This window comes from Mandrillus leucophaeus, unplaced genomic scaffold (assembly GCF_000951045.1).
Source record: "Mandrillus leucophaeus isolate KB7577 unplaced genomic scaffold, Mleu.le_1.0 Scaffold10, whole genome shotgun sequence".
NCBI lineage: Eukaryota > Metazoa > Chordata > Mammalia > Primates > Cercopithecidae > Mandrillus > Mandrillus leucophaeus.
Window position 1 is genome coordinate 1784380 of NW_012098098.1, and position 12541 is coordinate 1796920.

The following is a 12541-nucleotide window of genomic DNA, read 5'->3' on the forward strand; positions in this document are numbered from 1 at the left end:
GATTGGTTGCCGTGGATCCAGCGGCGTTGCGCCTGTTGCGATTGGTTGCCGTGGATCCAGCGGCGTTGCGCCTGTTGTGATTGGTTGCCGTGGCTCTTAATGTAGAACACACCCTGATTTCATTTTGAAAGCTACAGTTGACAGATCTGTGCCTTTTTATTTTTTGCTATTCTTGTTGTAAATAGTAGTCTAAGTAGATGCTCTCCTTTTCAGAACTGACGATTTCCAATGGCCCCAAAAACCACTCAGTCACTGAAGAAGAGCAGGAAGAACAAGGTGAAGGAAGCGAGGACGAGTGGGAGCAAGTGGGCCCCCGGAACAAGACTTCCGTCACCCGCCAGGCGGATTTTGTTCAGACTCCAATCACTGGCATTTTTGGTGGACACATCAGGTTTGTGCTTTTCTAGAATAACTTAATATTTGCCTTTTCCGGGGTTTCGCCACGTTGGTGAAGAGGGGAAGGTGTGAGGCTTGTCTTGAGACTTCTTGGACATGATGTTTTGCATCTTGCTCCCCTGCCTGCTCTTCTCTTGCACTTCCTGATGCTTCCCGAGTCAGCCCCCACGGCCCATTCTCTGCCTGCTGGCGCATGTCTGCAAAGGACAGGGAGCTCCTCACTTCTGCTCCGTCAAGTTCAGCTGCTCATTGCTAGGGAGTAAGAGAAAAGCCAGCTAATTGGCCATACGCCGTGGTTCTTGCCTGTAATCCCAGCACTTTGGGAGGCCAAAGAGGGTGGATCACCTGAGGTCAGAAGTTCGAGGCAAGCTTGACCAACATGGTGAAACCCCGTCTCTACTAAAATACAAAAATCAACCAGGTGTGATGATGGGCACCTGTAATCCCAGCTACTCGGGAGGCTGAGGCAGGAGAATCGCTTGAGCCCGGGAGACAGAGGTTGCAGTGAGCCCAGATTGTGCCATTGCACTCCAGCATGGGTGACAGAGTGAGACTCTGTCTCAAGAAAAAAATAAAGATATAGGAGAATATCATCATGACTTGGGGGTAAGCAAAGGTTTCATAAGTTAGGTCATAAAAAAGTAATAACCATAAGAGAAAAAAATATATATATATTTATTAGACTTCATCAACATTTAAAACTTGCAGCATTAAAACTGTCTCCAGGAGGCAGAGGTTGTAGTGAGCCAAGATTACAGCACTGCGCTCCAGCCTGGGTGACAAAGCGAGACTGTGTCAAAAAAAAAAAACCCAGCTAGTCAAACCATGTGTTTTGGTAAGAGCAGAAATTAATGTATCTGGAGGAATTTCATTTATTTATGTTAATAAATTGTGTATATTTAAAGTATACACAAGATATTACGAAATAGAGATAGTAAAATAGTTGCTAGAGTGAAGCAGATAAACATATTCCCCATCACAGTTACCCTTGTGTGTGTGTGCACATGGCAGGAGCAGCTGTTTACCCATTTCACAAAAGTCCCAAATACGGTGCACTATGAGGAGCTCTTGTCCGATGTTCCACATCAGATCTCTAGGCCTGTTCACCTGTGTCGCTACCACTTGGTGTCCTTCGACCTACATCTCCCATTCCCACTCCCCACCCCTAGGAACCACTGTTTTCCCTATCTCTGTAGTTTTGTCTTTTTTTTTTTTTTTTTTTTTTTTTAAGATTCCATGTATAAGTGAGACCATGCAATATTTTTCTTTCTGTGTCTGGTTTATTTAACTTAGTATAACATTCCCCAGGTTCATTTGTGTTGCGGCAAATGGCAGGGTCTTTTTTACAGCTGAATAGTATTCCCTTGTATATATATACACCAGTTTCTTTATCCATTGGCCCATCCACAGACAGTTGTTTCCCTTTTCGGCTGTTGTGAACTGATTGGAACCGGGTGAGCTAGAGAGTGAAGGGAGTCTGAAGGGAGGTCTTTTTTACACGGACGGACACGTGACTGGACTGGAGGCCCCGGCACCTGGCTGTGTGCCAGTTCCCTTAACCAGCTTTTTGCCCATTCACAAAGTCCTTGGGAAAGGTTTTTCTTTATTTACCTGAGAGCTTTTCAGTACCACTGTGATGTGGAATTCAGCAAAACTTGTATCATCTCCAAGCAGGTTTATCCATCGAAAGTACTGAAAGGGCCTCATTGCAGTCTGATTTCCTTTCTGAGGCCTCGCAGCATAACCCCCAGGCTGGCATTTCAGTGACACTCTTAGTCTTGCTGTCCCAAATGCTGTGTACCTGGAAGAAATACCACCCCTTTTAAGGCATCAAGACTTGATTCAGTCTCTCAGTTCTGAGATTGAATCAGCAACTTTCAACAGGTGAATAATAAGAACCTCAGAAACCTGCACTGACTCCCTCAGAAGCTGGTTTCTGGTCCTCCGTGGAAGTGGATTTAGAAGCCAGTTGAGTAGCCATGTGACCTTAAACAAGCCACTTCTGTGCTCTGCGCCGTGAGCTCCGTTCCACCAGCCCCTTTCTATTCTGGTGCTCTGTGGGGTGTCCACGGCAGCTGTGTGGTCAGTTGTCGCCTGAGAAACGCCTAGCCCCGACCACTGCCTGTGGTTCCTTGGGACATGTGGTGTTGGCAGGGAGGCACCAAGGTCCAGGTTAGTGTGCAGCAGTGAGGGGCGGCTGTGCCTTTTGCTCCTTCAGCCCAGCAGCCTGGTTTAGGATTGTGGGAACACCCCCTCGGGATGGGAGAGAAGGATGAAGGGACAGCTCAAATGGAGGCATCAGGAACATGGTTTTCGTGCAGAGGTCGGGTATCAGAATTTCAAGGCCGCAGAGGGTCAGCATACTCAAAGATCCCAAATTTGTCTAAGAGTAACCAGTGGAAAATACCAGCGTCCACTTTGGAGGACTTGCTGGCTCAGATCGAATGGCTCTGTCATGGCTGCTAGCTACATCCTCTAAGGGTTCTCTGTGTTGAAATTGGTTGTTGATGTTTCTTTTTGAAAAACAGTAAAGCAAAGATAAAGAATTCTTACAACATAGGAACTTCTTTTCAGCCATTTTGAAGCATGATTCTTTATTCACACCAATTGAAAGATTTTCTTCTAAAACTCAGCCTCTTCAGATGTTTCTCAGTTTCCCCAGGAAGACCTTTCTTCCCCGGTGCCACCTTTGCTAAAACACAGGACCACTGAGTCAAGAGGGCTTCTTGTTGATTTCTCTACCAGCTCTCACGAGAGCTTTCCCCACTACTGTATCCCTCTCTGGAACCAGGGGAACTGTTGTCACTGAAGTCTTCATACTGTAAAGGAGCATGGAGATGCCTAATTAAACCCTGGACAGAAAAGCTTTTAGCGAGCTCTTCACCACATCTGTTCTGGAAAGCCTGAGTACCTGTCCACACCCGTTTTATTCCGTTTAGAAACTAGGTCACTGAGACTGCAGAAATAGAATCCCTTGTTGAACCCCTGGCATGTTCCCTTGCTGAGGCTAAATGAGAGATGGGCCGAACACACAATTTTTACTCAGAAAAACTTAGAAAAAGAAAAAAAAATGAAGTGAAAAACCAGCTAAGAAAACAAGGTCAAATTGGCACCCTTCTTGGAAGGATGGCAGCCTTTTTTCCTGGAATGTTAACTTGTTTTTTATTCTACACACCCTACTCCCCTTCTTCTTTTTGTAAGACATTTTTATAGGAGGAAAATGCCATTAACAATCGTCTGTTTACCTTGGGATTTCCTCTGTTTTATTAGAACAGGCTATGATACTTGGAGAAAATGGAAAGCATCGGCATTTTGAGGCCATGGCAGGGTAGCTGCGTTTGTGAACTGGTGCAGTAAATAACAGTGTGGAGAGGAGGTGAAAGAATTTGGAAAATGAAATATGTTTTCTTTCAGAGCACTGGCGCTGGGAACATTTATCAACTGGTAGATTTAGTTGTTAGAAATACTAAGGAGGTGCTATTCAGCAGAATTATTTTTAAATTCAGTATATTTTTGGCTTTTCTCTGTGGTCTTTTGAAAGTGATACTGAATAATCTTATTTTCAGTGTTTATTCCTCTTGGTTAATCTTAAGGGAAAGTGGCAAGGAGTGGTCTCTTAATTTTTTTGTTTTTGCTTTCAATTCTTAGGTCTGTGGTTTACCAGCAGAGTTCAAAAGAATCTGCCACTTTGCAGCCATTTTTCACGTTGCAGTTGGATATCCAGTCTGACAAGATACGCACAGTCCAGGATGCCCTGGAGAGCTTGGTGGCAAGAGAATCTGTCCAAGGTTATACCACAAAAACCAAACAAGAGGTATGTTCACACTTGATTTTGAACCTTTCTACTGAGGTGCTCTGGTTTGGTGGAAAGAACACAGCATTAGGAATGAGGGGAAATGGATCTGAGTTTCGCCTCTCAAATCAGTTGCTTAACCGTTTTTGTACTGAAAGTTTTTATGCTTTTATAATGAAATGGTTGAAACATCCCAAGGGCCTCTTTTAGCTCTAAATCATATTACACAAGGTAATGATCTCCTTTTGGATTGTTTATCTTGAGCTACATTTAATTTTCTGACAATCTAATCATATCACAACATCAATACTACCTCTGACAGAGGCCAAGTAGCTTATTTATGTTCATGATACCGTAGGGTACAACTTTCATTAGATTAGTTAGGATGTCAAAGAGATTCCAAACACATCTGTTTTGCATTTGATTGTAGATCTTCCAGGTCATTGTAAAAATAATATAGTCATTGTTCTGATGCTTGTTACTTTGATTTAATCTGGAAAAGATAAGATCCTGAGTCTTTCAGTCTTCATGAATTTAAGACTATCAGATCATAGCTTGGTGGAGTCCTTGTCAACTCAGTCAGGCGAGACAGATAACATTCTGCCCTGTGAGAGCTGATTAGTTCCTGGCTGTCCAGATGTGCCGGCTTATGACTGTTTTCTATTCTGCCGCAGAGAGTGTCTTCTCTGTTATGTATCTTAGGTTGTGGCAGTGAATTCATAAAATGCACTGGGGAGATGAATGCAGGCTGATAATTATGGACAATCCATAGCATTCCTGCAAAGCGATATTTGAATAATGAGCAGTGGATGGCAGCTACAAGGTAAAATAAGATGCCTCAGCGTAGAAGACTTGTCATCACATCGTATGAATGGGATGGATCTATCTTTGGCTTATCTTGCGTGCTCTGAGTCAAAAAGAGCAAAGTAGGACATCGGGACCCTTAGCACCTCAGGGGTGTCCTGCTGTGGACTGGTCCACCCAGGCTCTGGGGGAGAACTGTAGAAGTTATGCTTAATCTTCTGCCGTATTTGCAGACTTGCATCTCATGGGCGATTTTGTTTAAAAAATAGAAGCAGTAGGAGCCCGAGGCAGAAATTTGGTAGTTGACTTCAGTGAATGAGCTAAGAAGAGTCTGGCGGTGGACCTCGTGGAAGAGAGACAGGGAAAAAGTGGGATTTGTGTTGGGGAGGTTGGTTGGGTGGTTCAGTTGTGCATTGAGTCTGGATGACTGTCGGCTAGGCTCTCTTCTGTGGCAGCTGCAACTCCAGAGATGGCTCCCTGGCCCTGGCTGCTGTTCCACTCTGCTTACGCTGTTTCTTGAGCCAACTATGGGAGTCTTTGGCCACCCACGCTGTTGGGGAGGTGGTCAGCCTTTCTGTGGGCTACCTAGGGAAGACCCTTTTGTAATGTGTCTGTTTTTCTCTTTTGCTTCTGCTGCAATTACAGTTTGACTTTGCTGGGGTGGGCTGGTAGGGGTGGTGGTGTGAGGGCAGGGATTGAGGCATAGGCAGTTGTCAGCCTGTTGTTAGATGGTAGTGAAGAAAGAATGGTTTGTCCTAAATAGCAGGTTTGAAGAAAGGCTTCAAGAAAGACGGTGGGCCAGGTGTGGTGGCTCATGCCCGTAGTCCTAGCACTTTAGGAGGCTGAGGCAGGAGGATTGCCTGAGCCCAGCAGTTTGAGGCTACGGTGAGCTATGATCGCACCACTGCAGTCCAGCCTGTGCGATAGTGAAACCTTGTCTCTAAAACTTAAAAATAAATAAAAATAAAGGAAAGCTGGCATTTTGGTGGACTCCTGAAGATAGAAAAAGAAAGCTGCTAGCTGTTCTGGCTGCACGGTTGTTGTAGTGTGTCATCAGATGAGATCAGGACCACTCTGAACAACAGATGTTCGAGGACGGTTTTGGACAGCCTGTATGGAAGTATCTATAAGGAGCACATTACGTATTTTCTTGAATGTGATTTTTTTTTAAGTTTTTAAAATACCAACTTTATTATGTTTTAGATTAGAAGTGTTTTTCTGTGGGAACATGTGAAGGTTTTGGGGAAAATAGGATTATATGAAATATTTGCTGTATAGAAAATGTCTGCCTTTATTGAGTGATTAGAAATTAAGCCTCAGTTTGTCTGGAAACCCAAAATACACATTTAATAATTTTGGATTAACCATTTAGTGAATCAACTGAGAGTGTTAACGTGAAAATCAGAGATCAGTAAGCACTGAAAAGCATCCTAGAGATAATTCAGCCCTGCTCTCTTAATTCACAAGTGAGGAGACTAGGTCTTACAGTCCCCATCTCTGCTTATAACTGTTGAGCTGTGTTCACACCCTTCATTCACTCAGAAGTGCTTGTTGGCTATGGAGACACTAGAACATAAAGATGCTTGGGAATGTGGAGCTGTGCGAGGTGGTTTTTGCTCCTATGACCTTAGTCTAGGTGGGAAGACAGGCATGGAAGGGTCTGGAAGGTTAATAAACCCAACCAGTGATGACTTATGAGCTTGCCTAATACCCTTGAAAATGCTTTCAACTAGATGTGAATCTAGTTCTCTGACAGTTTTTAAATTGTGTTATATATGCTGCTATCTTTTGTATTGTTATTTTTAAATTACTCACACAAAAAGTATTCTCCAGGCCAGACGCAGTGGCTCACGCCTGTAATCCCAGCACTTTGGGAGGCTGAGGCAGGCAGATCACGAAGTCAAGAGATCGAGACCATCCTGGCCAACATGTTGAAACCCCATCTCTACTAAAAATACAAAAAGTAACTGGGCATGGTGGTGTGCACCTGTAGTCCCAGCTACTCAGGAGGCTGAGGCAGGAGAATCACTTGAGCCTGGGAGATGGAAGTTGCAGTGAGCTGAGATCACACCACTGCACTCCAACCTGGGTGACAGAGTGAGACTCCATCTCAAAAAAAAAAGTATTATCCAAATGAATATGGGAAGCATCAAAAAGTTTGTAAGTACAGAGAATGATAGATAAAGGGATTAAGTGTTATTTGTAAAGATGCATCTTAATAACAACCTGACTTTATTTAAAAGCAGCATTCATTAGACCTGTGAAAGTACTTCAGGAACAGATTAAATTAATAAAACTCATTATTAGAATAAATAGCTTTAAAGGTTATTTAAAACATCTGATTGGCCTGGAATCCCAGCACTTTGGGAGACTGAGGCGAGCAGATTGCTTAAGTCCAGGAGTTCAAGACCAGCTGGGCTCATGGCTGTAGTCCCAGCCACTCGGGAGGCTGAGGTGGGAGAATCACCTGAGCCCAGGAAGCCAAGGCTGCAGTGAGTGGTCATCATGCCACTGCACTCTAGCATAGGCAAGCAGAGTGAAATCCTGTCTCAAAAAACAAAAACAAAAGCAAAAAAAAAACCCATCTAGTTGAAAAAATATACTGGTAGCAGTTTTATCAGTCCTATCAGAGTTATTTTAAAATGGGTCAATACTAGGCCGAGCGTGGTGGCTCAGGCCTGTAATCTCAGCACTTTGGGAGGCTGAGGTGTGTGGATCACCTGAAGTCAGGAGTTCAAGACCAGCCTTGACAACATGGTGAATGAAGCCCCTTCTTTACTAAAAATACAAAAATTAGCCAGATGTGGTGGTGGAAGCCTATAATCCCAGCTGCTCAGGAGGCTGAGGCAGGAGAATCGCTTGAACTCGGGAGACGGAGATTGCAGTGAGCCGAGATTGCACCACTGCACTCCAGCCTGGGTGATAGCGTGAGAACTCCCTCCCGAAACAAAAGGTGGAGGAGTCAGTACATAAATAAGGTGGTACTAAGTTAGCTTTTTAATTCTTACGCTAATTCGTCGGTAATGCCCCAGAGTAAAGTTCTTAAGAGTTTACAGCTGGACTTCGGGGACCCAAGAGACTCTCTGCAGTTGTGCTTACAGGAATGTGTGCATTTCTCTTCCTTTTCTTTTTTCTTTTTTCTTTTTCTCTGAGACAGGGTCTCATGGTGTTGCCCAGGCTGGAGTACAGTGGCGCAAACTCAGCTCACTGCAACCTCCACTTCTCAAGCGATTCTCTTGCCTCTGCTACCCAAGTAGCTGGGGTTACAGGCGCCCACCACCACGCCTCGCTAATTTTGTATTTTTAGTAGAGACAGGGTTTCACCATGTTGACCAGGCTGGTCTCGAACTCCTGACCTCAGGTGATCTGCGTGTCTCAGCCTCCCAAAGTGCTGGGATTAATAGGCGTGAGCCACTGCACCTGGCCATGTGCATTTTCTTAAGAGGAGCATTGGTAGTCTCAGAGCTTCTGCGAGGCAGGAAAAGCCATGAAGCCCTGCCAGAGAACTCTCAGGCCTCAGCCCTCAGAGGACATCTTTGAGCGGAAGGTGGATGTGTTGTCAGCTGTTGCAAGTAAGACAGGGACGGTGTGTCCTGGTGTGCTTTGTGTCTTAGGTTGAGATAAGTCGAAGAGTGACTCTGGAAAAACTCCCTCCTGTCCTCGTGCTACACCTGAAACGATTCGTTTATGAGAAGACTGGTGGGTGCCAGAAGCTTATCAAAAATATTGAATATCCTGTGGACTTGGAAATTAGTAAAGGTAATGCACACATGAGGTCGGGAGTGTTCGTGGTGATACACTCCTGCAAATCAGTAGCTCAACCCTGTAGCATTTCTTTATGATGCCAAGAGTGAGGACATTCTCTTGCTGGACTTGGACTTGTTTTAAGTTTCTTAACTTGTAATAGACCTTAATACTAAAATTCTCATGAAAATGGCCTGTTAAAAACAGAGGCAAAAATAACAACTTTATAATCTTACTAGATTAGAAAAATAGGAGCTTTTGTCTATCAAAAAGAACATCACTTTTCTGTGAACATTTCAGGGATGAATGGTGCATAATTTGCCTTACACTGAGTGTTAACAGCTGTGTTGACTAGCCCGGTTAGGTGGCTTTTTAGTGAAGTAAGAATGATTTCTCATAGGCGGTGAGAGTCCCTTCTAACCTCTAGTTGTGGTGGCGCACAAGTAGGACATGTGGCACTTACCAGCCTCAAGTCTCTGTCAGGTCATGGGCTCAGCACTTTTTGGAAGCAGTTTTAAAGAGCCCCGGGTTAAAGGCATCTTGGTAAAAGCACAGCTTCAAGAAGACTTTTCTTGAAAGCTTCAGAATTTGTGAAAACGTATAGTACAACACTGAGGCTTGATTGGGACTGTGATTAGCTAGAGAGGATTCTCAGAATATCGAGGTATCTGGGAAGCAGAAAAGAGGACACTGGACCTCCCTCCTGGGTCTTGTAGAGGAACAAGCCTGAACCGAGAAGCCCTCTTCCCCTTCCTCCCCCGGCACAGCAACCCCACCTCACACCTCCTTCCATGTAGATGATCCAGGAACTGTGGGCATGGCTGGTTTCTAGCCGGCTTCCTCTCTACCCTAGGGGAGCCCTATACCTTCCCTTGAAGACTCAGACACTGTCTCTCCCAGGCCTCTACACAAGAGCTGTGCTCCCTGCTGACTGACTTGGCTGCTGTGCTGGGTTTAGTGTCCATTGCTCCTCTCACACTTCCGGCTGCTTTATCACTCATCAGCGGATTGCTTTTTAATCCCATTTGAGGACCAGCAAGAGGAAGAAAGATGCCAGTGAGAATCATGTAACAGATCCTCCTCCCCATTGTATTCTGTCCATCTGGAAACCTAGAATGCTGGCTGAGTCAAAGAAGGCATCCTCGACCTCTGCTCCTGCATCTTCACTCGCCTCCAGATCAGCTGTCTGAGCTGACTTGGATATTTTTCTATAGTGATTTTACTTTTATATCTTTTCTTGCTTGCTGTATTTTTATATCAGCTGCTGCCTCTAATACGTTATCAAAGTATGACATAAATGGGTGCTGGGCGCAGTGGCTCACGCCTGTAATCTCAGCACTTTGGGAGGCCGAGGCAGGCGGATCACCTGAGGTCAGGAGTTCAAGACCAGCCTGACCAATGTGGTGAAACCCTGTCTCTTCTAGAAACACAAAAATTAGCCTGGCATGGTGGCGGGCGCCTGTGATCCCAGCTACTTGGGAGGCTGAGGCAGGAAAATCGCTTTAACCCGGGAAGCAGAGGTTGCAGTGAACTGAGATCATGCCACTGCACTCCAGCCTGGGCAGCAGAGCAAGATTCCATCTCAAAAAAAAAAAAAATTACAGAAATGGGGACAAGAGGATCTCACTTAGGTCATTGGGTAGGCAGTAGAGAAGGAACCACTGATGGCTGCCTCGAACAGCGCACCATCGACGGACTCTTGTGTCCATGGAAGTGGTACTTCTGCATGCAGTAAGAGCAGGGAGTTCGCACCTCGTAGTAGCTGGTAGACTGGTTCCTATTTGGAGAAGTCGTGTTGCTGTTCTTTAATTGAAGTTTTTTTGTTTGTTTTTTGTTTTTCTTCAAGACGGAGTCTTGCTCTGTCACCCAGACTGGAGTGCAGTGGCGTGATCTCAGCTCGCTGCAGTGTCCGCCTCCCATGTTCAGGTGATTCTCCTGCCTCAGCTTCCTGAGTAGCTGAGACAACAGCCACGCGCCACCACGCCTGGCCAATTTTTTTTGTATTTTTAGTAGAGATGGGGTTTCACTCTGTTAGCCAGGATGGCCTCGATCTCCTGACCTCGTGATCTGCCCGCCTCAGCCTCCCAAAGTGCTGGGATTACAGGCGTGAGCCACCGTGCCCAGCCTATAATTGAAGTTTTATGATCTGACTCATGTAAAATATTTTAATTATTGGATGTTTCATAACTGTTTTGTTTTTAAGTCAGCAGCGTTTTTCTTTTCCATTTTGTGGAGCACCTGCTTTTAAGGGGCCTCCCGCAGGAGCATCACAGCCTCGACCATTGCTCCTGTTTCTTCAGAGGCTGGCTGCGCATTTTGTGTCCTGCTACATCACATGGCTCATCTTCCTCATGAGTCAATTTTTATGCAACTAAAGGGATGAAGTGTTGTTTTGTTCCTGGTCTGACAGGCGGTTTCCTTGCTGGGGAGAATGTTGTTAGCCATTTTTTGCTGCTGTTACCCTGAGCCTTTCTAAAAGTGCTTCAAGCCATTGATATTTTGTTTTCCAGAACTGCTTTCTCCAGGGGTTAAAAATAAGAATTTTAAATGCCACAGAACCTATCGGCTCTTTGCAGGTGAGTACATTTGTACAACATTACTTCTTCAATAAAACACTGATGAAAGGGATTATATGTGGGCACAATTTTGCTGAAACACAACTTAGCATAGCGACCAGATGCTCTACTTAGGTATCCTGTGGCCTTGTGAGTCAGGGAGTCGTGTGAGAGTTTTACCTGAAACTCTGCGTAGATGACGGATTGTCATCTTGGCCCTGAGGAGAGAGAGCAGAAGACCTTGCTCAAAGTGCACATTTCTGTCTTTGAGTCAGAGGAGGGAGTTTCAGGCTCCCAGGCTGGCTGTTTGAGAATGTGACCTCTCCCAGCTGCGCTTGTGGCGCCTGTGGGTGGCAGTGCTGTGGAGTTTCCACGACACCTGGTCTCCCGGCCAGGTTAGGTGAGCGCGCCCCCAGCCAGTGATCCCTGCGTCCTCCTCCATAGATATTGTTAGGGCCGCTTGAGAGGGTGGGCCCAATTACACAAGCCCCTCGGCGGCCAGGCCCCCCAGTCGCTCATGAGAAATCTCCCAAGAGGGCGAATGGCACCCCCTGTTCCCTCATGGGTGGGCTTTGAGACCTCTTCTGTCTCCTGGCTTAGGCTCCCTGCAGTATCAGTTTTTCTTCCACACATTCCCTTTCCATTCTGTCTTCCCTTCTATCCTCCTCTCTCTTTTATAGCCTCGTTTTTTATGCCTCTGAGTCTTGGCCTCTTTGGATCGTTGCTGTTTGCAGCACTTCTGTTGGCTTCCCAGGCTGTTTTGATTACATGTTTCTGGCTTCTGTGTCTTTCCTCCTCTGGTGTGGCCTTTGGTGAGCTGTTTGTATCGTAACATAACACTGCCATTTATTGACCTTCACACATGTATGGAACCTCTTCCCAAGATACCATTCTTTTATTCCTTACATGTGTCCTTGAAGATGGAAGGTGGGATCCCCATTTTATAAAAGAATCAACCAGAACTCAAGGAAAAAACTCACCACTCTGGCCTGCAGTGGCAGAGCAGGGCTTCAAGCTCCTTTCTGCCTCAGCTCACACCCAGTGTTTTAGGAAGTTTGGCCAGGGGTGAGGGCCCCAGGAGTGAGGGCCCCAGGGGTGGGGGCCAGGGGTGAGGGCCTAGGGGTGGGGGCCAGGGGTGAGGGTCCCAGGAGTGAGGGCCCCAGGAGTGAGGGTCCCAGGAGTGAGGGCCCCAGGGGTGAGGGCCTAGGGGTGGGGGCCAGGGGTGAGGGTCCCAGGAGTGAGGGCCCCA

General features: G+C 45.8%; 1 protein-coding gene across 1 annotated transcript in view; it reads left to right on the forward strand.

The window, feature by feature from the left end:
- The window catches only part of USP10 (ubiquitin specific peptidase 10), a 75695-nt gene that overhangs the window by 59411 nt on the left and 3743 nt on the right, over positions 1–12541 (forward strand). Inside the window, exons 10-13 of the mRNA XM_011971422.1 lie at positions 214–391; positions 4045–4210; positions 8608–8752; positions 11248–11313. Coding sequence (XP_011826812.1) covers positions 214–391; positions 4045–4210; positions 8608–8752; positions 11248–11313 — 555 coding nt within the window. The remainder of the gene's footprint in view (positions 1–213; positions 392–4044; positions 4211–8607; positions 8753–11247; positions 11314–12541) is intronic.